The sequence below is a fragment of the Triplophysa rosa genome, linkage group LG25 (assembly GCF_024868665.1).
Source record: "Triplophysa rosa linkage group LG25, Trosa_1v2, whole genome shotgun sequence".
Lineage (NCBI taxonomy): Eukaryota > Metazoa > Chordata > Actinopteri > Cypriniformes > Nemacheilidae > Triplophysa > Triplophysa rosa.
In genome coordinates, this window is record NC_079914.1 from 13,857,411 (window position 1) to 13,883,157 (window position 25,747).

General features: G+C 36.1%; 4 protein-coding genes and 1 long non-coding RNA gene across 6 annotated transcripts; 1 reads left to right on the top strand and 4 right to left on the bottom strand.

Annotated features, from left to right (window-relative positions):
• Window positions 1-3,030: 3,030 nt before the first annotated feature.
• Window positions 3,031-7,751, bottom strand: LOC130548624 (uncharacterized). Its single transcript, XM_057325518.1, has 7 exons — window positions 7,442-7,751; window positions 6,953-7,261; window positions 5,979-6,257; window positions 5,544-5,858; window positions 4,846-5,139; window positions 4,392-4,499; window positions 3,031-3,821 (listed from the first exon to the last, which is right to left on the bottom strand). Exons 1-7 carry the CDS (start codon window positions 7,557-7,559, stop codon window positions 3,706-3,708), a joined length of 1,539 nt encoding a protein of 512 aa, XP_057181501.1. The 5' UTR covers window positions 7,560-7,751; the 3' UTR covers window positions 3,031-3,705.
• Window positions 7,752-8,040: 289 nt separating this feature from the next.
• Window positions 8,041-12,905, bottom strand: LOC130548625 (hepatic and glial cell adhesion molecule-like). The gene is made up of 6 exons (XM_057325519.1): window positions 12,656-12,905; window positions 11,935-12,243; window positions 11,418-11,705; window positions 10,486-10,803; window positions 10,106-10,225; window positions 8,041-9,500 (listed from the first exon to the last, which is right to left on the bottom strand). The coding sequence occupies exons 1-6, from the start codon at window positions 12,696-12,698 to the stop codon at window positions 9,388-9,390; spliced, it is 1,191 nt and encodes a 396-aa protein (XP_057181502.1). The 5' UTR covers window positions 12,699-12,905; the 3' UTR covers window positions 8,041-9,387.
• A 1,061-nt stretch (window positions 12,906-13,966) lies between these two features.
• Window positions 13,967-17,199, bottom strand: LOC130548629 (uncharacterized). Its single transcript, XM_057325527.1, has 4 exons — window positions 16,889-17,199; window positions 16,696-16,798; window positions 16,411-16,621; window positions 13,967-16,326 (listed from the first exon to the last, which is right to left on the bottom strand). Exons 1-4 carry the CDS (start codon window positions 17,153-17,155, stop codon window positions 16,296-16,298), a joined length of 612 nt encoding a protein of 203 aa, XP_057181510.1. The 5' UTR covers window positions 17,156-17,199; the 3' UTR covers window positions 13,967-16,295.
• Window positions 17,176-20,993, top strand: LOC130548630 (uncharacterized). The gene is made up of 2 exons (XR_008962062.1): window positions 17,176-17,224; window positions 18,122-20,993. It is a non-coding gene; the product is annotated as an uncharacterized LOC130548630 (long non-coding RNA).
• On the bottom strand, window positions 20,382-25,032 carry LOC130548628 (SLAM family member 5-like). Of its 2 annotated transcripts, XM_057325525.1 has the most exons (6): window positions 24,529-25,031; window positions 23,942-24,268; window positions 23,317-23,619; window positions 22,795-22,920; window positions 22,636-22,700; window positions 20,382-22,085 (listed from the first exon to the last, which is right to left on the bottom strand). In XM_057325525.1, the coding sequence occupies exons 1-6, from the start codon at window positions 24,575-24,577 to the stop codon at window positions 22,035-22,037; spliced, it is 921 nt and encodes a 306-aa protein (XP_057181508.1). In that variant the 5' UTR covers window positions 24,578-25,031; the 3' UTR covers window positions 20,382-22,034. The 2 variants fall into 2 exon arrangements, with proteins under 2 accessions (XP_057181508.1, XP_057181509.1); XM_057325526.1 differs by lacking the exon at window positions 22,636-22,700 and having other exon boundaries at window positions 24,529-25,032.
• Window positions 25,033-25,747: the final 715 nt, after the last annotated feature.

Consider the following 25,747-nt stretch of genomic DNA (forward strand, 5'->3'; position numbering starts at 1 on the left):
TTAACTTTCATAAAACATCTTAAATGTATTGATTTATATTTGAGATACAAACATTAAAGTGAAACAAAAGCTAACATAGGCAGAGTTTCAAATCTAGTATCCTGTACTGTAGGTATCGCTCTCTGTAAACTTGATTTTGATTGAAAATCGCGCCATCTAGTGGCATGTCTATTCTGATCATTTACTGGTTCCTATCTGTAAAGCCCACCTTCACAACTAATGCTAACTAATAGTAAGGGGAGTCATATTATGTATCCGAAATCTCACTGGGTGTCAGATTTTGTTATGACACCCTCCGTGGTAGATTACATTTTATTTGACACATAGCTAGACGATTAATGTGTTGGATTGTAAAGCAGTACCTATTCCAGCCAACAGATGGGGCTGTTATCTACACACGGATATTGGACAGTCGTCATTCATTCACTCGAACACCGAATGAGGTGAAAACAATAAATCTAAAACTATTAAAACAAACGCTCTGCTAAAACAGTAGAAATCATCACATAAATTGTAATGTTTTCCATTAAAATACCATTATAAACCACTGGCTTTTTCCATTAAAACCATTACAAAATTCTGTAGTGTGTTTTGGACATTATTCCAGTAGGATTTAATGGTGTTCTATTAATTACCATCTGCCAGATAGCGTCCCACCCAACACATGACCAGTAGAGACCAACAAAGACCATTATAGTTTGCATTAATGCCAGTACAATCCAGTTCAATGCAATAGTTTTTGATTGAACAAATCTGGTGAGCACAAGTCCGACTTGTTTTTGGAATGTTTGCAAACAATTGTGGGTGAATGGAAGACACAGAGACAACACTTTACGCATTCTTTTAAGGAGGTTGAATGAAGCATGTGAAATGGGCTGTCTTCCAAAAATCCATCAAACTGAGATGGCACATGACATCGCTTGAGGACATGGCAGTTGAGAAATGCAAATGGGTCTAATAACAGTGCATTTTATAACTAAGCTGTATAAAATGTTAGAAAAAGGCTTTTAGGCCTAATATTTTCATTTCTTATTAAGGAACATGAGCTTGGCATCGTGTGTGCTCTTCGGGTCTGAAGTTACAATACAGTAAAGGGTTTGAAAGTAATGACTGACGAAACCAAAAACTCAGTTAGTGGAATTTATTTTTTGTGTTGTGAGTTTCTAAGACAAGCTGCAAACTGACAATCTCTCAATTCAACGAGTAAATATTCGGCCAAATGAATACACAAAAATGCAACAAATGTTAAAAAAGAATGTAAAATGTACTGTAACATTTCCATCACTAGGTTCTAAAAAAAGTACTTAAGCAAGGATTTTAGCATAGAATGCAAATGTAATGACGTCTACTAATAAATACGTTCAGATCGAATTAATGTCAAATTCTTGCTGTAAATAACATACGTTGCATTTAACGGCGACTTTAGTTATCCTATTTTGTTACCTGTTGTTTTATTTCACGATATTTCATTCATTCATAAGTTTCCTCACTCCGCCCAGGGATTCCCCAGGGTCCTGGTGCACGTACACTCGTACGCATGCGCACATTTCAAAAAACAGCGCTTATATTTTCTTAACAAACTAAAAGATGTAAAATTAAATTGTCTTTGCTCAAAGACATTATGCTTGTAGTCTACATGTCATAATAAAAAGGAACTATGCTTCTAACCACAACCAGACCTGTAGTTACAACAACGCAACTTTGCAATGCTGTTTGCGATTGATCGTTGGAGCGATGGTTTCGGGAAACACTTAAATCGTTCAACTATGCTGGAACGACGGAACTTGCGACCATAGTTGGCTAACGATGCTTTTGGGAAACGCACCCCTGGTCTGCTGTACAAAATCAAGTTACACTGTATGATATCAATGCCAGACATAATTTTAAAGTGTGCAAAATGTGACTGTTATTATGAAGATGTAAAGCATGATATGAAAATGAAACTAAACAAGTTCACATTTATAACAACACTGTAAAATTGATTTGTTGTTTTAACTTAAAAAATGAAGTTGGCTGCCTTAAAATTTTTAGTTAATCAACTTAAAAATATTAGTTAACATGCTCCAAATTCATTTAATAACAAATATTTTTACGTTGAATAAAATTTAAAGGCACCCGGGTAACCTAATCTTTTAAGTTGAAACAACAAATCAATTTTTACAGTGAATAAACAAGGCATCATGCCAAAATTCCTGTTCTGTGGTGCCTTTCCTGAACAACCGTACATAACTCGCTTAACCACCATCGTTTGAGAAACTAACTAGCTACTCGACTGTTTCCCGAAAACATAGTAACTTTGTCGCACATCTGTCGTTTGAACCACGTTGGTTCAACAAAATAGTTGATGACGTCGCATATGTGGTGGAGTAATACCACTGTCCTCTAATTAATCCGTTTAGATCGATTTAATGTCATATTATTGCTGTAAAAAATGTAAACGGCATCTGAAAACTATTTTTGGGATCGTGTTTTTGCACTATATTGTTTTATTTCACGATATTTAACTCATTCATAAGTTTCCTCCTGCGTAACTCCGTCCAGGGATTCCCCAGGGTCCTAGAGGCCCAACGCATGCGCACTTTTAAAAAACAACGCCTCTTATTTTCTTGACAAGCTAAAAGATGTAAAATTGAAATTGTATATATTTAGAATGATGGATATAGAATGCACTGCATGTTGTTTGCTTACTTTGCTTAAAAGCATGATGCAAGTCTACATGTCATAATATCAAGGAACTCCACAGCCCTAAACCTGTAGTTCCAACCGGCAACTTTGCAATGCTGCTTGCGATTGCTCGTTGGAATGATGGTTTCGTTGAACTATGCTGTTGGCTAACGATGCTTTTTGGAAACGCACCCCTGACTGGTAACACTGTCCTTTCACTTTGCTGAGAGTTTAGACACTTGTAATAACAAACTTGTGAATTGATTATTATTCATGTCTACATTAGACAAGCTCATATAAAGCCAATAATGAAAGACTGGAAAATAAGGAACACAGCATGTATACACATCATATTGAGTAGTGTTAAATGATTTATTAAACAGTTTTTAATTACATTTATAAAATAAAATATATCATATTTTATGAACAGACTTTCCCCACATAATATAACAAAACCAATTTACAAAAGTGTAAAGTATAAAAATAACGTGCATATAACAGTAGTGTGTAATGAGAATGTAAAGTTTGTAATAACACAATTTCAAATTGAAGTTTTCACACTTTTTTTAAGGCAGCAAGTGTAGAATGTTCCAGAGCCTGGCATAACAAAGATATATGAAGAGTTTGGTTCCAAAATGAGATAACTCATTTTCAATTTCAAAAATCATGTTTTTTTATTGTGCATTCCAATTATTATCAATAAAAATGCCGTTGTTTTTAGATTTGATATTGCGTTTTCAGATTTGTCATTTTGATTTTAGATTTTTAATTTTGCTTTTAGATTTGTTTTTAGTTTTGCGATTTGTTGTTTTGTTTTGCACTTAACGGCCACCGTACTTAATGAATCAAAACAAATAATAACTAACTTTGTTAGCTAACTAACAAAATAAAACCCAATAAAAATATGATAACATAATAAGAAACATGATTTTTGAATATTTAAAAAACTGAGTTCTCATTTTGGAACCAAACTCTTCATATAATTGTTCTAAAAAAGAACCAAACATTGAGTTCTATCGCTTAGTTGTTTTAGCTTTCTTTTTAAATAGGCCTACTTTGATGACGCCCCCTAGCACCTCCAAGATGCTGTGTAGGAGATAAAGGGGATGTCAAATCATCATTAGTCTCGTCCTCTAAGAGATCCTCTGTAGATGTTCCTGTTAGACACACATTTATTTCAATTATTAATAACTAATCATTAGATAATGTAGAGCGTGAACTGCATCCACGAGAGTCATAGTTTTTGTTTTATTGCGCATAAAAGGTATTCTCATCGCTTCGTAAAATGAAGGTGGAGTCACATGGAATCACTATTTTAATGATGCTTTTACTAACTTTCTGTGCTTTGAGTGCACGTAATATGGGGGAGTCAGAAAGTTCTCAGACCTCATCAAAACTATCTTTATTTGTGTATCTTCAGTGTAAGTACTTCATGACAGAATTTTCACTCTGAAGTGAACTAACCCTTTAATCGTTGTCGCCGCTCACCTTTATGTATTGCACTTTATTTTTTGTGAAGTGGTGGCAAAGACTGTTAAACATAGAAAATGCACAAAAAGATTGCTCCTTACAAATACAAATCTATGGTAAATGTTGTGTTTTCCATATCATAGCGATACAGAGTGCAATACAAAGGATCCCAATAGGCCTACTCTGGATTGGTGACTACAACAGATTTTTTTGCACTTCATTGAAACTCTTAAGACTATTATAGATAAAATACTCACCGTTGCCGCAAAGTTTTTTGGTTATCAGTATCACTATCAGTATCACAACCAGGAGCGCAAGCACAACCACGACACAAACGATTAAATTTTTCAAATGGTTGCTCTCTTCTGTAAAGGAAAAAATAAAACACAAGTGTTATTAATGAATCCTCAACAGCCACTGAGCCACATGATGTGAAATATTATTCAGGACTCATGCTACATGTTTCAAACATGTTAATGACTATGAGATTAGTCATGCTTACCTTAGCAAACACTCAAAAAAATGAATCTATGGCAGTTAAAGGTTTAAAATTGTATTTCAAAATCCTCAAGTGCAACAATAGCTTTTGTTTACGTTCTGACAGTGTATCAGAAAGGCAGAAAAGGCGTCCAGTACCACATTTATGATAGCGTACTCTGTTTACCAAAATATCTTTGACTAATTCAGAATTCCTCTCATACCCTGACATACCTGCACATTTTCGACAGACTTCAGTCACATTCACATACTGAGTCTGGTTGCTGACCGGATTGGACACCACACATCTGTATGTGTTTGTATCCTGATATTCCACCTCCAGAGGTAGAGAGAGTCTGATGTTGAGATCAGACACACTGATGCTGGACAATAAACTCTTTCCTTTGTACCAGGAGAGACTCACATGTGACACATTCATCACTGAACACAACAACACACATCTTGAGCTGAGGATCATTTTCATTATTGATGGCTCCATGGTAATATTAGGAAAGAAGAACAAAGGAGCTGGAATGTAAAAGAAATGTTGGCATTAGAAATATTTTAATAACAATTGTAATCAAATAAAACATTAGGTAGTTTGCAAAATAAACAAAAATCAAAGCTTTATAAAATGATTTTTTCAAGATTTCACCTACTTTTAGTAGAACTCTACAGTTAGCTGCATTGCACTAGTTTTCTACCATACTTGTATTTATGTTGACAGAACATTGTACTATAACATCCACAGTACAATCGCCAGTGTTAAAAAACAACAAATTAACACGCACAGTGTATATATAAACCACACTCTCAAAGTGACACTGGCGATTTTGCTGTGTCTAAATTATTCTATATTCAACTCTCACATTTCTTTCCATTTCGCCCTAACCAGCGAGTAAAAATATGCATGACAAGGTTTGTTTATTCACCATAGACGGTGACATTGAAAATCCAGCACTTGATCTTGCCCTGATCTAGAACAATTCGTTTATAGAGACCAGTGTGTTCTTCTCTGATATTGGGGATGGTGAGAGATCCAGTGTCATTGTTTAGAAACGCATCTTTAAAAAAAAAACTTTCATATATACGGATATCATGTGTGGATTTCTTCATTTTAGCAATATAATGCTCGTCAGCTGTAAAGGTCCACAGAATATCATCCTCTGCTTCTTTGTCAAATTGATCAGCTTGAAGTGTGAGAGAAACTCCGGCTATCACTGGAACTATTTTTGTACCCTCTGCACCTGCATCATGTGGAAAAATGTATTTCAGTCTCCGAATAAATGAATTAAGCAGGTTTTGAATTCACCGTGTAAATGTCTTCAAATGAAATAACTATATATACAACATCAACGCATACGTACCTTTACAAATCACACAGGGCTCTTTTATAGTCATGTTTCTATGGTCATTTTGATTAGACACCGAACATATGTAGGTGTTTGGGTCCTGATAGTCAACCTCGATACTCAGAGAGAAGATTTGACTGAAACCAGAGCAACTTGAAGAGGAAACTAAATTGGTTCCTTTGTATAAAGAGAGCAGCACTTGCTGTACATCGCTCACTGAACAACGCACTTGACATTGTGAGGGATTGTTTGATGCAGAAAGCAGTCTGGTAAGGGTAGGAGTGGGGAGAGGAGCTGAAACACATTATAGAAAAGAGAACCAGTTTGTCATTAGAATTTGAGTGTAAAAAATTCATTCTGTTTAACAGGGTTATTGCAGACAAGGTCAATCCTGTGTATGCAGGATGTAAATCAATTCATTTTTTATGTACATTTCCTTATATTCCTTATAAAGTGTACATATTTCTTGGACAAAAAATTGTGAGCCTGTCTCAAGCAGCTTATTACACTAAAGAACAAACAGAATCAAAATGTTAAACAAACATATTTAAGACTAAGAAATGTATTGAAACAGGAAGTGCTTTCAGGACCGAGGATGTTTACATCTTTTAAAAAGGACTATATAAACAAATATAGCACAAGGCTTAAATTAAAGAAAAAATAGTTATTAGCCCTAAAAATCAATTAAGTAATTTAACCATATGACTTTATGATATTTATGCTATAATAGAAAAATATACCCTTCATAGCGCTCCATTTGAGGAATATGCAGTTCATTCATTTTATTATCATTTTCATACGTCAAATGCATCTCAAGAAACATCATAAAACCTGAAAGACTGGATATAGTACAAACATTTTTCATAATGTACATTAAACATCGCAACGAATGCCAGAAACCTATCAGTCCTGCTTGTCGTTTATAAATACCTGCGGTAGTCATGTCGACAGAAAATGAGTTTGATGTATACAAATTAATTTACACTTACCAGTGACAGTAACGTTAAAACTCGTTCTGTTTCTCGTCATGATCAGTAGTTGATAAAGTCCAGAGTTTGTGATGCTGATGTTTGTGATGGTGAGAGACCCAGTCCGATTGTCCAGCATCAGTTTGTCTCTGAATCTCTCGTCATTATATATAGAGATGTTCTGTTGATAGATCTCAGCTATAGGAGTCTCTTGGGGTCCAAACATCCACAGTATCAAATCATCTCCCCGTATTTCAGTGAGATCAGTGTGTAGAGTGACAGAATTTCCCTCCATCACCGACACTGACTTCACTTCATCTGGATCAACAACTATTGATAAAACAAAAGAATGAGTTTAACACTGCTCCTAAATACTGGAAAACATGTAGTCTTATGTGAGCTGTTGGTCCAAGACAAATGAGAAAGAGTAAAACATGTTTTACAAATTCAAACAAAATGTTTATTTTGTTCCAGCAGAAATGAAAACAATTTGGAAAAGTTCAGACTTACCATTGACCACCAGTAAAAGAACAAACAACAGTGACAACCTCATCCTTAGCGATTTAAAAATTAGGTTTCTAAAAGATATCTTTACACTGCTGCACATGCACCTTTCAAGAGTGCACATCGAAAGTGCATCAGTGTATCTTCCTTGAATGAGAACACATGGCACATGGGAACCTGTCAGACTGGAAAGTCCCGCTGTGAAAATAACAGCATATAAAAAGCACTATAGATTTAATATAATTCCTTTTTTGTCATTCCTGCTTGGTTATGTTAAAATGTAAGAAAACCCACAAACGTTATTTCTTCATTGGTGCTTAGCTGTAAATAAGCAGGTGCATAGAGCAATAGATTGTACAGAATGGTTTACTATCATAATGTTTCTCTACCTCAATAGTTGGGTTCATGTAAAAAAAAAATTGTTGGTCCGTTCAACTTAAAAAAACAAGCTACCTGGTTGTCTTAAAATTTTGAGTTGATTCCACTTAAAAATATTAGTTTACTCAATGAATTTGATGGAAACTCGTTGTGTTGACTAATATTATTAAGTTGAATAAACTAAAATTTCAATGCAACCACGTAACTTATTTTTTTAAGTTGAACCAACAATTTTAGTGTACTGTAAGTATTTCTTCCCCACTTAATGGGAAGTTAATAAAGTGGGAAGCTACAGGTTAACATTTTTGCCACATTTACCAACACTGTCAAAGTCATTGACAGCAGACAATAGACTTAGGAGCAGACAATCCATACATTCATCATGTAGCAATTGTATAATGAAAGCTATATGTAGTAAATCCATCATCTTTATCGCAGTAGATAAAGCACTATATGTTTCTTCTGTCCGGTAGCATTGCCAAAGATGGATGACAAATATTTCCGCAGGCCTCACGCTAAAACCAAACTTATCAGAAAAAACATACATCAGAGTTATAACTACTAAAATGACAGAAACCATCATTTAATTTCATTTTGGCTCATGCCCCATTTGTTAACACCGAAAGAGATTTATGATCCATTTTCCATCCAGGCATCTGGGGGTGATCACTTGGCTTCACTTCAATCAGGACACGAAAGGCACCTCTGGTTTCTAGCATCACTAAAGCTGACATTAAGTACCACACAGTTGTACATTTCAAACAGCACCAGTATAGGGAGACATATACAGACTGTAAAAAACAGAAAGCAAAAAAACTGAAAGTAAATGTGAGAAGATGCTTTGAGACATGCCACCATATGTTAACTCATCAAAAGATTTTTTTAAGTTGTTCATTTTTAATCTCATTTATTTCCATATCTTATTTATATTATATCTGGGCAAAAACAAGGTAAAACTTTGCTTTAGTGAGTTGTTAATACAATGTCAGACATTTCTGACTTCCTAAATTGCACTTTGGCCATTAACTGGCTTCACATTTGTCAATGTACCGCACGACTGCAACAGTCTCTGAAAACATTTGAGGTCCAAAGGTTGTTTACTGCTAAAAGGTCATATGACATTATTAGGATCAGTCTAAACATGAAAATACAATAATATTGAGGAACTACATTATGATATACAGTACTCAGCACATTGTGAAACATCATAAGAAGCTTACTGGAAAAAACCCAAAGTAATACTTGGACGAGAAGTGTGACCTGCTGGATCATCATCTCCGGACGATAAAACTCCGGACTCACAAAAACAAGACGACAACAACAATAGTATCACAGGATCTCGATGAATAATATAACATCACTATACCAGTGAGAAATTTACTGTATATTGTGTAATGCACAAAAAATGTAATGCACTGGTGTTTTTAAAAATTAGGAGTCACAAGAGAACTTTAACTTTAAGAGAACTTCGAGACAGACTAGGGGAATTTTTTATAGAAATGTAATAATGCAAACAAATCTAAGATTCCAAACATTTGGCTGGTATGTAATATAGCAACAGGAGGTCTCTGTAACTATAGACAGTACATCGGAGGAGATGAAGGTGTGGATGGCAGTAACGGATCGCTAGATGATGAAAGGAGAATCCGCTCTGACACTGGTCTGTCTGAGTCATTTCTAAACGCACCTGTTACAACATCATGAAAACATCCAGTCATGAAAATGTCATTTGACAACTTTTATATTCATTACCTTTTTTATGAACCATCGTGTGGTTAAAATCTTGTACAGCATATAAATCTTCTGTGGAACACATAAAATGTTTTGAGAAATGTTGGGATATTTTGAAGTCAAATGGGTCCAGTGTTGTTTGGTTATCAACGTTCTTCAAAATATCTTCTTTAGTGTTCCACAGAAGAATAAAGTCACAGGTTTGGAATGACATGAGGGTGAATAAATGATGACAGAACGTTCATTGTTTGGATGAACTCTCCCTTAAAGCTATAAAAGCTTTAATGTATTCCAATGACTGTGAAGTCATATACTGCACAAAAAAGCTCAGGAAGCTTTAAAGAAACACTGTATGTTTTACATCACAGCAATGCAATGCAACCTGAGTATTACAAAACTGTAATAAAGGAGTTGTGCCTTTCAAATCTACACTGTTTTAACAATGCATATTTTTTAAAAGATAAAACATTTTCATTAATCTTAAATGTTGACTATAAACTAATAATTTGGAAGTTCATTCAGACACTAAGGGTTGATATATCAGTTATAGGTAATACTTACCATTACACCCCTTGCAATAGTATAGGCCCCACACAACTGAGACCAGGACACCAAAAACACCTACAACAACACCAACAATGTTGTAGGTGTTGTTATCAACCTTTAACTTGTGGATCTCTTCTGTAATAAAAACACAGTTAAGTGTAGTAAAATCGCCAGTGTTACAAAAAGTCAAATCAACACTCACGGTGTATATATAATCCACACTCTCAAAGTGCGGATTATATAAACACTGTGAAAGTTAATTTGACCCTTTTTAACACTGGCCATTTTGCTGAATAGTTATTTTATTCTATTCTATTCTCTAACTTCATCTCTTCCCACTGACCCCTGACCATTCAATAGTATGGTTTTTTTTAAAGGTTTGTTCGTTTACTCACCATAGAGGGTGACATTGAAAATCAAGCACTTGTCCTTTTTCAGAGCGAATCGTTTATAGAGACCAGTGTGTCGTTCAGTGATGTTCAGGATGGTGAGAGATCCAGTGTCATTGTCTAGCATCACATCTGTAAAAATCCCCCCTTCACTGTTCCTATATATATGGTGAAAATGTGTGGATTTCTTCATTTCAGCTATATAAGCATCATAAGGTCTAAACGTCCACAGAATGTGATCCTCTGCTTCTTTATCAAATTCATCAGCTTGAAGTGTGAGAGAAACCCCCGCTGTCGCTGAAACTATCTTCGGTTCGTGTGCAGCTGCATCATAAACAATAAAATACCGCTGCTTCAGATCTTCATGTATCTTCAATTATTATGTTTTTTGCACTTGTTTAAAGTGACTACACTACCAGTCAAACGTTTTTGAACACTTATTCATATTTTTTCCACATTTAAAAAAAATAGTAAGCTCATCAAAACTGTAAAAATAACACAAAGGGAATTATGTTTTAATTTAAGATAAAAATAAAACTTGTTATATTTTGGCATCTTCACCTTTGGCCTAGAGTTGGAAAAAGTGTTCTCTTGGCAAATTGATCCAGCAGCTTCTTGAGGTTTCGCCTTGAGATGCTTTTTAAAGGAATATGAAAGGATTTTTCATCTATACTGTGCTCCTACTGGCTGCTTTTTTTCCTTCTGTAATGTCTGTATTTGCACTGTAATATTCTTGTCTATAAAACTAATTTCAGACATATAAGCATACACCTTCAGATCAAAACCTCTTAAATAAGAAACATTTCACTCAGGTGTTCAAAAACGTTTGACTGCTGTGTACTGTATGAGAGAAAGTACTGACCAATGTATAAGATTTCGGAAAAATCTTCATTTGATCGAATTAGTATTATACAATAATCAGTCCATGATAAACTCACCTTTACAATTGATATTACAGGGGTCAGCAATACTGAAGAACGTAGTCTGATTGCTGATTAGATGACGCAGCACGCAGCTGAAGGTGTTTGCATCCTCATAATTCACATTGACACTCAGAAAGAGGTTTTTACTGAAGTCCGAGTTCGTCACAGAGCTTAATATTCTTCTATTTTTGTACAAAGAGAGGCTCACGTGGCTCACGTTGCTTGATGAACACTGTACCTCACATTTTGCTGAGCTGCCCGATGCAAACGGTTTTATGGTCATTTTAGGATTGGGAAGAGGAGCTGAAACCCATAAAAAAGAAAAACCTGAATAATTGAATGAACTGTTACTCTGTTATTAAAAGGATTAGATTTCATTATGTGGTCGACTGATTTCTAATGTGATTTTTAACGCATAATAATAGTTGAGCGTAATATTCTGCATGAATTGTAAATATAAAAGCAAATTAAGATTACATGTGCCATTTTTTTTTAAATAACAAAAGGTTCCATATGGTTCTGGTTTACTAACCAAAGACAGTGACGTTGAAAGCTGATCTACTTGTTTTCTCAATCTCTAGTTGATAAAGTCCAGTGTCTGTGATTCTGATGTCTGTGATGGTGAGAGATCCAGTATGATCTAGCTTCAATCTGTCTCTGAACCTGTTGTTATCACATACAGAGCTGTTCAGCTTGAAGATCTCAGCTATAAGAGTCTCTTGAGGTCCAAACATCCACAATATGTGATCATCTGTCTGTATGTCGGTAAGATGAGTATGTAGTGTAACAGAATGTCCCTCCATCACTGACACTGACTTCACTTCATCAGCGCCAAACACACCTGAAACAGGAATGATGATTCCAACACAACTTATCAATACTATACAACAGGTTGTTTGAAACTAGCATGTGATTTGATTTGAGAACTCACAAATAAGAGGCAGATGAGAAATAATGTCGGTTCAACTTGAAGAAAAATATTATTTGTGCTTTTTTCCCAAGCAATGAAAAAACCCATTGGGAAAATATGCATTCAAACTGTAGTAAAAATCTGGGATACTACAGTTTTTTATCTTACCATATACATAGTAAAGTAGCCTATCTGCTACAGTAAGTATCAATTCACTAAAGTTAATGATATAGTGTAAATGAAATGTGTAGAAACGAAGTAGAGCTGTTCATTACAAAAAGAGGCATACAATACAGTCAATTTTAAAGTGTATTATTTCATTAAAACGAAAAAATCGACTTACCACTGAGGGCACATAAAAAAATAAGTAATTGTGATTCCTTCATGTTCTTTATCGGTTGGATCGATCCGTGCGTGCGGGTATTTGAAGCGACTGCGCGTACTCCAAACTTAAAAGCGCGCAACCGCACTGTTGGGGCAGAGCATAGCTTTCATTTTCAATATTGTGTACAGTTAGCTTATAGCCTCATGTATAACCACGCTGTGCAAAGTATGTTTGTTAAGAAACTTATCTAAAAAAATCCATGTCCAAGATGTTTGAAATGAAAAGGATCAATGGTGTTTCTTTGAGCACACGAAATGTTCAAACGCATGGATTTGCTCACGTCATTTTCGCACTTAAAAAATGTGTCTAAATTGCTTTTGTTTAACTATTAAAAAACGGAACTGGGGGTTTTCAGACACATTGCTGCACCCGCTCATGTGAGCTAAGGGGATGACTGGACTTTTGCCTTGTGGTCTATTTGGCCACTTTTGGGAAAATTACCCTCTTTATTCGGGATCCTTCTGTGTCACTGAACGTCAATAACAAATTAAACACACCACCCCATAAAATACTAAGAATTAAATATTTAAAGATGAATTAATCATAGTTTTATTATAGTTAAAGTAACCATGTTTTGCTACAAATACCACGTTTTTATTTACTTAAGTACGTTTCTGTAATTTGTCTTCAGTGTTCAGTGATGGAGATGAGGGCGCGCGCTGAAGAGTGGGGAGGAGGACAAAGCGCGTACTGGAGATGAGCGTGCACATCAGGCCGTGAAAAGAATGCAGTTGTCACACTTCACGTAACGCAGTTATAAAAAGTCGGGTTTATAACATCTTCGACCCTACATAAAAGTTCCCGCTGACTTTTGCCAGTTCGCCAATGCTTATTGTTTGCAACAAAAATATTGCTGATTCATTTACTGTTGAAGGCTTATGGGAAATCTCGCCACAGTCCATGTCATGTGTCATGTGTCAGGCTGCGGCACACTTTGCCACAACGTTATACATCAAAGTTGTTCAATTTCGATTCCCATTTTAATGTAGGCTAGTTAAGGCTCGTTAATATTAACGAACAAAGATACATTTGTTTTTTTTAATAGGCCTAGCTAACACACAGTCTATTTTTCTAAAAAAAAAAAAAAAACACTTTTACCTTAAAAAAATACTAGACTCCTAGAGCCCGATTACACTGAAATCAATGTGAAAATCCAACAAACAAACAAAATCAGAACCAGAACTTATTTTGTAGGTCTATGTCAAGTAACAGAAACGTCACGTGTTGTAGTCACAGACCGGAGACGGAGAGATTCTAGACAGGTATTTATTATTTATTAAACAAAAGACAGGCTACACTTTAAAAACACTCAATACTAACGTAAGACCTGACAGTGTGCAAACACGGTATAGAAGAGTCCGAGGATGATTGTCAATACGCGACAGGTGAGGGAGCGTGGAGCATCATGGGAAGTGTAGTCCGGGGGAAACACGGGGAGAAACAGGCAGGGGATCGATAGGAGACAGACAGGACCGTGACAACAAACTGAAGGTAAAAAATGATAACTTATTTCCAGTGTAGTTACATTTATGGCCAGTTTCCACCTTTACAGTGTACACTAGAGGGCAGCATTTTACTTTCATTGCCTCATTCGTCAGCAGGAAAACATTGAAGTCATATAATCAGCATGGCTGCCAATTGTGCCCTCCTTAGTTGACAGTGCGTGCAAATTGTTTTTTTTTAAAGAAGAAACTAAAAATGAATAGAGGAATTAGTTGATTGTTAATAAACATGTAAGAGCAACACAATATGAAAATGAGGGCTGAACCGTTCCGTGCAAACCTTTCTTGTCAGACAGGAATAGTGGAAAGTAATGGAATTGTGAAATTGACAGTTTAAACAAGCACTGAGTTCCAATGTGTAACTATCAAGGAATCATTTGTGTTCGATCAAGATGAAGGCTTTGGTGCTGCATTGCTTAAGGTTTAAAAAATAGTATGTTCGTTTTTAAGACGAATACTGTAGATCTCCTCCACACTGTAATAGTATTAACACGAGATCACTGCAATACGCAGGAGATTACTGATACATAATTTAATATTCTTAAAAACACCGATGGCTTGTTTTTTTAAAGGAATAGTTGGTCCCTAGTTGGACTTTTTTATTGAGATCTATGAAAATTACAGGAATGTCTCAGTAACTCACTAAACTAAACTAGTGAGTAAAAAATAAGCTCCTAAACTACTGGAAAGAACACTGAGAAAGATCCAGCAGAACTAAGATCTCTATACACTTCAAATATCTTCAAATGACATTTGCACAAATCACTGTAACTATAATGTGTAAATCTGAGAATCCAAGCTGCATCAAATACAGCAGAACATCTCAAATAAGCAGGAAAGCATTGATCATTCCATCAAGACAATCTCCCACGTGAACTGTGAACTAGAGCTTTACACACAACAAAACTACACACCTTCAGTTACTATAGCAACTGCATCAGCATCAGGCCAAAAGAAGCCCAACCAAACCACAAAATAATCATGGTTTTGAAAATATAGTTAAACAATGGTTTTGCCAATAGTAATCATACAGCAAAAACATGGTTACTAAACTTTTACCAATTTTCGTAAGGGTTCACATCCTCGATCAAAACACAGAAACAGCTGTTTTCCAGATGATACTCGTTTAAATCGGTTCCTCAAGGTTTGGTCTTCTCTTCGTTAATGCTGAGCATAATTGTATGTGCAAGGCACGTGGTCTTTGTCAATCAAATCCTTTTCTGATAAAGGGGGTTAGGTAAGCTTTTTATCTGTTTCTATTGATTTAGCGATTCTTCTGTTAATTATAGATTTGAGGTGACGGCCACCTTTGTACTTTTGTCATTATTTAGTGTAGTTTAGTTGGTCGTCTCATACGCCGAAGCTTTCGGTTTAATTCTACATTTTCTTTTTGGTAGTTAGTTTAGTTGGGGGTTATTAGATATTTGGGTTGTTTGGTTTTGATTATTTCTTTTGTTTTGGTGTCACTGATTTTCCCTTTTCCCATATTTTCTTTTTTTTCTAAATTAACGGTTACACCGCATTTGTGGCAAACTAAATTTAAGCCGTATTAAAGCCTTGTTTATCTCATGGTTGTCCATGTTCACTACATGATTGCAGTAATTTAGTAATATGTACACCTGTGAACAATTTGCATGGCATGTTACTATTTCTTATAAAAGATTACAGTACACAAACAATAAAAAACTGATGTGTGCAGATAAATCATTCGTAAGCTCTGTTCACAAATAAAAAAATCTCTGGATGGAAACAACAAAAAATGATCTTAATTGTGTCAGATAAATTTCTTAACCCATAAGAAATCATGCATGGATTTGTTGCATTTAATCTGCACGCTCTGAGGCACAAATAATTTTCACACAAAAATTATTATATACAGACTCTTTGCATACGTGCCTTTTGCATTCGCGTTGCGTGCATTCACATTTATAATACGTCCATCTAAGCGGCCAACGTGTCCGTTACGGCCCCATATGTTAGCGGCCAACGCGTCCGTTCCAGGCCCATATGTTAGCGGCCCACCGGGAACACATTCCCGGTACGCCAGATGGCCAGTCCGCCCCTGTGTATGTCCACAACCATGTTGTCATCCAAGCTCATGGTGCACTGTAGAGCGGTTGGCAAACCCTATACAGAACGCAGGACACAAACACATTTGTACAGAACAATATTCCTCAACTAAATTACAAAACTCACAAACACAGCACTGACTTTCTTTTGACTGTCCTCTTTATAGTCACATGGGGCTCATGTGTGGAATCACACGTTGTTGGTTCCCTTAGTATACTCAATGAAGTGTTGTCGATCTCATCCGCGCTATCTTCCAAACGGGGCCTTTTGATTGGTGCAGATGTTAGAAATGGAGCATTGAAGATGGAGCCAAAATCCTTCGTGGAGCAGTCAAAAAGTTTGACCTGAATCGCTGAAATTTCAAAACAAAGAAAATGATCAAACCAACGACACGTACGTAGAGAACTAGCTTTACTGTGACTTTACCTTTACTCCGTAGTTTCGGCTTTGGACGTGAGATGGCTGCTTGCGCTCCGGTGCTCCTCACAGATTTGACGGAACACTGGCATGCCACGTCTCGTGTAAGTGGCTGTCAAACAATTGCAACGTGCAAATGGAGTTTAAAAATGTGTAACAAGTAGAAACGTTGCGATTATTTCGAGTCATTAGCTTTACTAACCTTCACATTCATTGACACTCCGACCGTGTACAGAGATGGCACAGCCGCGTCTGTCAAATGCAGACAGCTCGCGCTGCCCATTTCATATTGCCTCAAATTTGTGAAGCACTCTTTTGGAAAATGCCTTGCGCACACACGCGAATACTCATTTATTCCTCCTTCTTCAAAATGTAGGAATTCGAGCCAGCGGGAACGCAAAGTCGGTAGTTTGGGGATAGAAAAGAGAACGTGGGGAAGAGCGCAACCAAATACACAACGTACCACCATGTTGTTGTTGCCGTCGTTTCTTCTTCTTCTTCTTGTAAGGTTTATTGGCGGTGGACAAGCCAACTTCTGGTGCATTACCGCCACCAACCGAACTGGAGTGTGAAGTGACAATGGGGAAAAATAAATAATAAAAAATAGAACAAAATAACTTATATTCTCATGAAACTTCCTGTGTATATTATATAACTTATTATTATTCTTCTGAATGTTTTGTTACCTAATATTAGCTCTAAAAACATAATGATCTGTGTCTTCTGTCTGTAACTTTGTTTCCAGAAACTGTCTCTCTTTACAGTATGCTCTACACTGTAATAAAATATGCTGCACTGTTTCAGTTTCACCACAAAATATACATAATCCAGAAGGATGTTTCCTGGTTTTATATAAATTTCCATTTAAAGATGAATGTCCTAATCTTAGTCTTGTTATTCGCCCTGTCACAAATGGCGCACTCCGGTCTTGTGGACCTCCTCCGTGTCCACGCTTGGTGACGTCAGGAAGGCTGCGTACAAATACCCCCACCGCATCGAGGGCACAAAGGAGGCGCTCGCGAGCAGACATCTGAGCGCTAAAAAGACAAATGGGACACCCTACGGACTCGTAGACTTGGCGAGCAAGCGCAATTTAAGTCCACGAGACCGCAAGTCCACATGAAGTGCGCCATTTGGGACAGGGCCATTATTACTTCTTCTCTTCTTTTAAAGTCACTTCCGGTCTCATTATTTTGTAATCCCACTTTCTTTTGAATATTATAGAAATGTCTTCCTGTCTTCTCCATATCCCAATTATGTTGCCAAGATTTAATTACAGCTTGTTTGATAATTGTCTTTGCTTCTGCTTTGCTGATCTTTACATAAATTTCTATATTATTTTTAATCAACGATCGTTTAGCATGTTTGCTGTTGTCGTTTGCCGCATTTTTTTTTCTTCTTGAGTTTTACTGGCGGTTGGCAAACCAGCTTATAGGTGCACTACCGCCACCTTCTGAACTGGAGTGTGGATCCAATTATTTTTGTAATTTTGTAATTACAATTGTACAACTGCTTCTTTTAATTCCCTTTTTTTATCATATCCTTTACATTCTATAGGCCCTTTTCACGTGACGTCACGCATCTTCCGTTCTGCCGCGAAGCAGTGTATCGTTACTTCCGCTAGCGCCTCAGAATGGAGTTTACCAAGTCCCTTGCACAGCTGTCACAAATACGGCTAGATGATATACAACATCTTGCAGACAAATTTTCGCTTATGACAAGATCAAAGCTAAATAAAGGATACAAATTCTTCATTGAACAGTACCTGTTTGATTCTGAAGGTTTTGTTTTGTTTTCTTTTTGTGTTAGCGAAGGTGCTAGGATAAAGTACTTGAATACGTGTTCTATCAGTTTTTTTTTTCACTGCTGTTAAATTCCAGCGCAACAGCAAAATAGACGTTCTTCTTCTTCCTCTTCTTCTTGTTCGTTGCAAGACGGATGTTATGAAACACTGCTTTGCGAAAAGGCGAAAGTTGAGGTACATCATTGTGAAAAGGGCCTTTTAACCCATTTTCTACAGATTCTTGTTGACTAAACTTTTGATATATTCCATTTGGGTGTTTATTTATTAAATAAAGTGTCTTATTGAGTCCTGTGTATCCTTTTCTCAGACGCGAGAGCACTACTCCTTCCCTTCTATTTTTCCCCATGAAATTTCTAATACCAATATACCTCGTAATATTATATAAATGTCTTGTACTGTACTGTTTGTGTCCCAATAATTCTGCCATATTTTTTGAGAAATAGTCTTTTATAATTGTTTTTGCTTCACCTTTACTTAATAAAACTTTCATTTCTATTATTTGTGACTTAATGGATTCTTTGGCAAACGTATCTACTACTTCATTATCCTTCACCCCTACATATGCAGGAACTGTTTTTTTTCAGTGACTGGGGAGCGGCTAAAAATGCTTGTACAATATATAAGCGAGGGCTGAACTCTTCCAGAATTCCCGCCATGAGCATGTAAAAACCTGTCTGTCAGATAGGAATACTGGATAATGAAATGTGAAAGTAATAAGCACCAAGTTCTTATGTGTCTAACTATCAAGAAACCATTTTTGTTCAGTTAAGACTTCAAAGCTGCATTGCTTTAGGTTTGAAAAATAGTATGTTACATAGTTTTTTAAGACAAAAATGAGCTTTACCCCATAGATAAAGATGAAAAAAAGAGGTTATGTAATGGCATGCTTTAACATAAGATCATGAGATGCAATATGCAGAGAATTGCAAGAATTGCAAGTCGAGGCAAGATCTTGACATCTAGGCATTCTTTAGTTGGCTATTGATTCATCTCTTAATCTGGGCAGGACAAGGGCCTTAATAAAGATCTATGGAAATAGAATCTCACTAAACGAAATATCTTAAAGTGAACAAGTAAATAAGATACATGTAAGCAATGTATTTGCATTCCACAACACACACTTAACAGTGGGACTAAGTTTAGCTGTGAGAGAGGTTTTTCATTAAAGTCAAAAGATATGGTCGTACATGTAAACTGTGAAGATGAACAAAACATGAAAACATGTTTTAATCTTATGTTTTTATTGTAAACAGTGGGTGTTTTATGTAATGTTAGCATCACTAAAACCAGCCAACTGGAACGTTTACTAAACACTGACTTTCACTATTTTAAAGCCTAAATTCGGGTAAACCTTCAATTATTTTTTCCTAAAACAATACAAAGCTGACCTGTAAATAACAGGTAGAGCAGCACCTTTCTGGGAACAGCGGTCTGTGTGAATGGGGTTTTAGTCAAAGCCAAACCCTGTTGACGACAATAATCTAACGTTACTCATGTGTTGTTAAAGTCCCCGTGAACTGGAAGTTGCGATCGTTTTTAATTCCACATTTTGACGCATTTCCGAGTGAAATGGAATTTTGAATGAGAAAAATAGCGGCCGTGGCTTTCGTCTTTCTCTGCGATTTGATTGGATGTATAAAAACAGCCGTCGCATTTTGAAATGGAACTGGGAGCAGACTGACATTTGAAGGGGAGGAGTTAACCCCGCCCAAGCCGTCTAACATAAGTCATATACAATGGATAGTCGTTACAGGACAGAAGTGCATTTTCAGACTTTAACTAAAGATTAAGAGAGCACATGGTTTTTAAAAAGCGAATGACCCACATTGATAAACTATTTACAATAAATGCTGCAATATTTCATAAAAAAATGGTACTGTTAATTCAGGCAAACAAAGATATTGCATTTATTGAGCCTGGCAACATTAATCACAATACATTTGATGCAATGTAATAGTCAACTAATTGCAGAATGCATTCATAACGACATCTACAGAACATAACAGGTTTGGACTGAATAATTCAATAAATTACCTGAAAAAAAACATGTTTTTCATGGTATGCCAAGGCACAATAATGATAATTGTGATTTAAATTCATACAGGCACTTGTACAACCTTGTCTATGCGATCTTAATCAAACGACTTTTACTGTATCCATTAGTATCAGCATTAAGGCTATTTGACTAATAAAAAACAGTGTTGTGGTTCTACTCAGTCCATTTAAATGCAATAAATGACCAAACCAAAAGCATCTAAAGTGCCTTTAGATCCATTAACAGTCCATTTTTACAAGCTGCTCAGCTTCCACCGATCAGCTGAGCTGAAAATGTGTCCCATTCTGAACAACGGGAAACAAAATGAATGCTGAACGGCTGATCACACACAGTCCAAAAGACCTTGCAAGTGGGTTCAATTCGCTTAGAAATGCTTGTTTTAATACACAGGTTACAAAACACATATATTAATGTGAACATAATACATCCTCTCACATTTGTGAGTAGGGTAACACTTTAAAATAATGGTCCGTTGTTAACAAGTAACTATGCAGAAAGTAATAGGTACCATATTAACACTTCTATGTAGGCTATATATGTAGAATATATCCATTCATGTTTTGGTATTAGGCTTTTGGTATTTGTATTTATTCATAAATTTGTTTCCACAAACAACCTATTTTTTCACTTTATGTACGTTAATGTTGAGATTAGTAATTATTAATTGTTTTTTCTTTATTAATTGGTCATATTTCGCAAGTAGTTCTCAATGATGGCATTTTTCTTTAGTAATTATCAAATACCAAATAAGGAACTACCTTTGTCCTAAATGAGCTATTACTTATTGCTTAGTTAATCTTGCTTCTATATTAGTTAATAGTATTAAGGTAAGTGTTAATGTAGTACTGCCTATTACTTTCTGCATAGTTACTTGTTAACAACGGACCATTATTTTAAAGTGTTACCGTAAGTAGAAAAATCAATTATTCAAATACAAAAGTGTTGCAAGGTTAGTTTCGCAAGTATAAAAAACTGGGAGGCATGTAAAAAAGGCCTACTATATAAAATTCATAACCTAATAAGTAATACTAAACATTTTAAGTGCTGAGCATTGGGAGTACATGGAATGTTCCACTGACCTCATGTGGGAACACGTTCTCAAAAACACTTATGCAACTGCAAACAACTGCAGGTCAGTAAAAAAATAATGCAACATCAAGTTGCCTGCATTGTAAAAAATGTGAAAAACTGGGCAGCACATCAAGTCTTTCCTGAATTTTCCTAAAAACAAAACTCATGTATTTATTATGAAACTGTGCTTCAGAGGCAGTGGATTGCTAGATACGGTTCTAAACTGTGATGAAATACTGAGACAGTCCTAAGGGAAACTAAACTATTCAAGGCAGGTCATGGACAGGGGAATTCAACAGATGTCTCATGACTGCTGTTGGCTGATATACAGCGGTGCTACAGTTTATATGAATGTGAAACATCTAAATGTACTGTTTAGGGGTGAGAGGTTTTGACAATTGTACGGTACTAATTATGTCACCTCTTAATGACACTCGAGTAAACTACGTCGTCCTCTTCATCGGCTTTCTGTAAGACATAGAAATTGAAACATGAGAAACAAATAATGCTGAGTTAATCGGAAAGCTGAGGTAATGAAATCTTGGCATTTTTCTTTAAATTCATTCATTAATTAAAACATCAAACCAAGTAGCAAATTTGTTTGCATATGCCAAACAAATTTGTGCATTTAAACACTTTTAATGTGTTTAAACAATAAATAAGCAGCACAAGTGTCTGAAAAAACTGATCAAACCAGTGACATCAAACATGGAGCTGATCTAACGTGACTGGCACACACATTCAAAATCATATAAACACCGCCGGCGACAGACAATTCAACCTTGAAGCTATGAAGCATGGATCTTTCTACAACAATTAGAGTTTGTTGCGATCCGTGTCATTCTCACACAAACTGAAGATGTGAAGCAGAAGCACAAAACAACAATGATGTCTCCTTCAGCTTTGCAAGCAAATGTCGATTTTTTTTTCCTCTAAGAATTTTTTTTCTCGCCGAGTTTTCTTACAGGCAGACCAGACAGAAATACACAGCGCACACCGCAATTCTATAAACTCTTACCGAACTCTGAACTCTACGTGCACAAAATGTCGTCTCAGCGTAAAGCACCTCTTCATGAGTCTGAACTGTTTTAATAATAATCACAGTTTTCAAAATACAAAATGATTTGTTATTGGACATGGTGTTTAAAAAAAGATATGAGTTGTAGGTAATACTTGCCTTCAGCTGTTGTTGGCCGAGACTTCTTCCTGTGTAAGTATACAGCCACCGCAACAACTACTACTGTCACAACAACAAGCACTAAAACACCAGCTATTCCTATTTCTCGACGTGAATCACTGCTTTCTGTAACGAACAACACAAAACACTACATGAGTCCTGCAATGTTTGACTTTAACCAATTCAGTACATCTGTAGGATCTTCATTATCTGTCATTTAACACGTTTCATGTCTGTATTCAAATGCTGCAATATCAGCTAACGATTCATGATGTAATTTTGGGAATGTGGTTTTGCTATTTAACTGGCCAATACAAGATCAAGGTGTTGGAATCACACCCAGGATGTAGTTTAAGAAATACACAACATTTGTCATCCATTAGTCTAATAATAAGGGGTAAAGTAATTAAATTAGGTTGGACAGAACAGCCTTTTTTGAAACATTTTATGATGGATTTTCATCTTTTTGAAGTTGAAGAAATTAAACTGTGCACATTTAACTATCTGAAAAAAACCTTTTACCTGAACATGTCTGGCAGACATGAGTGATGTTGAGATGTTGAGTTTGGTTTGTTAAGGGATTGTTCACCATGCAGCTGTATGTGTTTGTATCCTGATATTCCACCTCCAGAGGTAGAGAGAGTCTGATGTTGAGATCAGACACACTGATGCTGGACAATAAACTCTTTCCTTTGTACCAGGAGAGACTCACACATGTCACATTCATCACTGAACACAACACAGAACAATTTGACACTGAAGATCTTTCTGATGATGAAGAACATTGAGAAAAGTCTCTGATGATGACAGGAACAGACAGACGAGCTGAAACATAAAAGAGAAGGTGAAATGTTGCATTACAATTTCAGGAACAATTTATATATTGCTTAAAAATACTCTAATTTTATTAGAAAGACATATTTGAATTACATCAATGTAAAACATGGTGTATCATCCCTCAGCAGCATCATGTTAACCAGCCACACCATGACTGTTTGCTTCCCACTTGATGACAATTCGCTTGACTGTATATTCAGACACACATTAAGTAAAGCACTGAGAAAGAAGTGCCTATTTTGTTTTATTTGTCATTTCTCGTTACCTAAATAAACATTGAGACATATCAATACTTTCCCATTTTACTCACCATAAACAGAAACATTGAATCTTTTGTATGAAGTTCCTTTGATGTCACTGATGATCTGTAGTTTATAAAGTCCAGAGTCTGTGATTGTGATGTTTGTGATGGTGAGAGATCCAGTCTGACTTTCCAGCTTCAGTCGGTCTCCAAATATATTGCTACCCATAGGCATATTAATACTTTTCTGAATGATTTTAGCTATAGGAATCCCTTGAGGTCCAAAGTGCCACAATATCAGATCTTCTGTCTGTATGTGAGTAAGATGAGTGTTTAGAGTGACAGAATCTCCCTCCATCACTGACATCACTTCATCTGCATCAACACCAAACACACCTGAAACACACAAGATACATTGGTTAAAAATTATTTTCCATAAAATTATGCTACACGAAAAGTGTTTAACGAAAAAAAAACTTTTATGTGTAACAAGTGCATACAAAATATTGAAATGCAACTTTTTATACCACGAAAAAGCAACACTTTAAAAAGCATTCTTGAACCAGTATATTGTGTTCCTCCCTCCCAATTGTCAAAGATCATCATGTTTTAATAAAACAGATAGTATGCAAATGATAAAATAGTCCGCTACTTACCACTTGCAATCCACAGGCACAAACAAAGGAAAATCGATTTACGAATCATGTTCCAAGTCCATCATATGATTTCTGATTATAAAACTCTACATTTTGTATAAAGTGCGCTCGTTTGGATCAAATCCGTAATGTAACGTGCGTCCATTTCTTTTTCGAATCGGTATTATTCTACATAATGAGATCTAAAAAATCTTGAAGAAGAAACCCCTCCACAAGTTTTATCCAGAAAACGAAAGCAGCCGTAGGGATCCGTTATACGTGTACAAACTTGTTTCAAGGAGCACAAAGAAAAGGCACAGTACAGGCAATTCGCTTAAATCACAGTTTTTGTGTTTTTAAAGGCATTTCGACAGATTGTCGATTGTAATTGGCAGCGATTGGTCCATATAAAAAAGTAACATATTTGCTTTAGGTAAAAAAATGCTAAAAACGTAAGAAACACGCAGTTTTTTGGAGTGCACGCCCTGGTGTAACGTTACAGTTCAGGGTGCTGCCTGCTGCCTCCTCCCATATGACGACATAGCACGAGCCACAAAGAGAAAAGGCGGTGGTCCTATTGAAAAATAAATAAATTGAGCCCTTTATGGTCCGGTGATAAGTAACTAACAGTAAGCTAAAGCAATTATATATACTTTTGTTATTTATATATGTTCAGTGGCGTAGCGTCTGGGTATGCAGGGTATCCAGGTGCCAATGGGCCTGGGGGATTGGCAGGGCGAAGTTTTATTCATGGCCGTCTAATACTGTAGAACATTGCTGATCTCAGATCTATAGTGCACACTTTGTCATGACTGTAGATCAACAGTGTTTCTGTAAGTACTGATTCACGATCATGCTTGTGGTCAGGCCTCTTCTCCTTCCTGTCATGTGTCTGTCTCTGAGAAATCCTAACCCAAAGCGTGGGTTTACAGTGCTGCTCTGTAGCTGATAAACATGAAGAAATGATTTTTTTTCTCAAACTGTATCTAGATCTATACTGTAGACCAGGGCTAGTGAACAATCATCTTTTCCTGGCCCGCCTTAACATTTCAAATAAGTGGAGAGACTTTAATAACGGTGTGCTTTAAATGCACGTCCTCCTGAGACGCCACATCTTTAAAAGGCCAAAACGCTGCTACATTCAAAACGAAAGTAATTCCCGCGGCTCATAATGATTTACGTCTTATAAAGCGATTTGATCGGTCAGTCCAAGAAACTTAATGTTATTTACAACGTTATA

Excerpts from the sequence above, each read along its gene's own strand:
- LOC130548625 (XM_057325519.1), bottom strand. The coding sequence starts at position 12,698 with ATGAAGGAATCACAATTACTTATTTTTTTATGTGCCCTCAGTG. Across the intron at positions 12,244-12,655 it reads TTTTTTATGTGCCCTCAGTG|GTGTGTTTGGCGCTGATGAA; the intron begins GTAAGTCGATTT and ends TTCCTGTTTCAG. Across the intron at positions 9,501-10,105 it reads CTATTGCAAGGGGTGTAATG|GTGCGTTTAGAAATGACTCA; the intron begins GTAAGTATTACC and ends ATGTTGTAACAG.
- LOC130548629 (XM_057325527.1), bottom strand. The coding sequence starts at position 17,155 with ATGGTGGTACGTTGTGTATTTGGTTGCGCTCTTCCCCACGTTCTCTTT. Across the intron at positions 16,799-16,888 it reads GAGTGTCAATGAATGTGAAG|CCACTTACACGAGACGTGGC; the intron begins GTTAGTAAAGCT and ends ATTGTTTGACAG. Across the intron at positions 16,622-16,695 it reads GCCGAAACTACGGAGTAAAG|CGATTCAGGTCAAACTTTTT; the intron begins GTAAAGTCACAG and ends TTGAAATTTCAG.
- LOC130548628 (XM_057325525.1), bottom strand. The coding sequence starts at position 24,577 with ATGATTCGTAAATCGATTTTCCTTTGTTTGTGCCTGTGGATTGCAAGT. Across the intron at positions 22,921-23,316 it reads TGTCTGCCAGACATGTTCAG|AAAGCAGTGATTCACGTCGA; the intron begins GTAAAAGGTTTT and ends TGTTCGTTACAG. Across the intron at positions 22,701-22,794 it reads TCGGCCAACAACAGCTGAAG|TTCAGACTCATGAAGAGGTG; the intron begins GCAAGTATTACC and ends TTATTAAAACAG.
- LOC130548624 (XM_057325518.1), bottom strand. The coding sequence starts at position 7,559 with ATGTGCACTCTTGAAAGGTGCATGTGCAGCAGTGTAAAGATATCTTTT. Across the intron at positions 5,140-5,543 it reads TTTCAATGTCACCGTCTATG|CTCCTTTGTTCTTCTTTCCT; the intron begins GTGAATAAACAA and ends TTTACATTCCAG. Across the intron at positions 4,500-4,845 it reads AGTCTGTCGAAAATGTGCAG|AAGAGAGCAACCATTTGAAA; the intron begins GTATGTCAGGGT and ends TTTCCTTTACAG.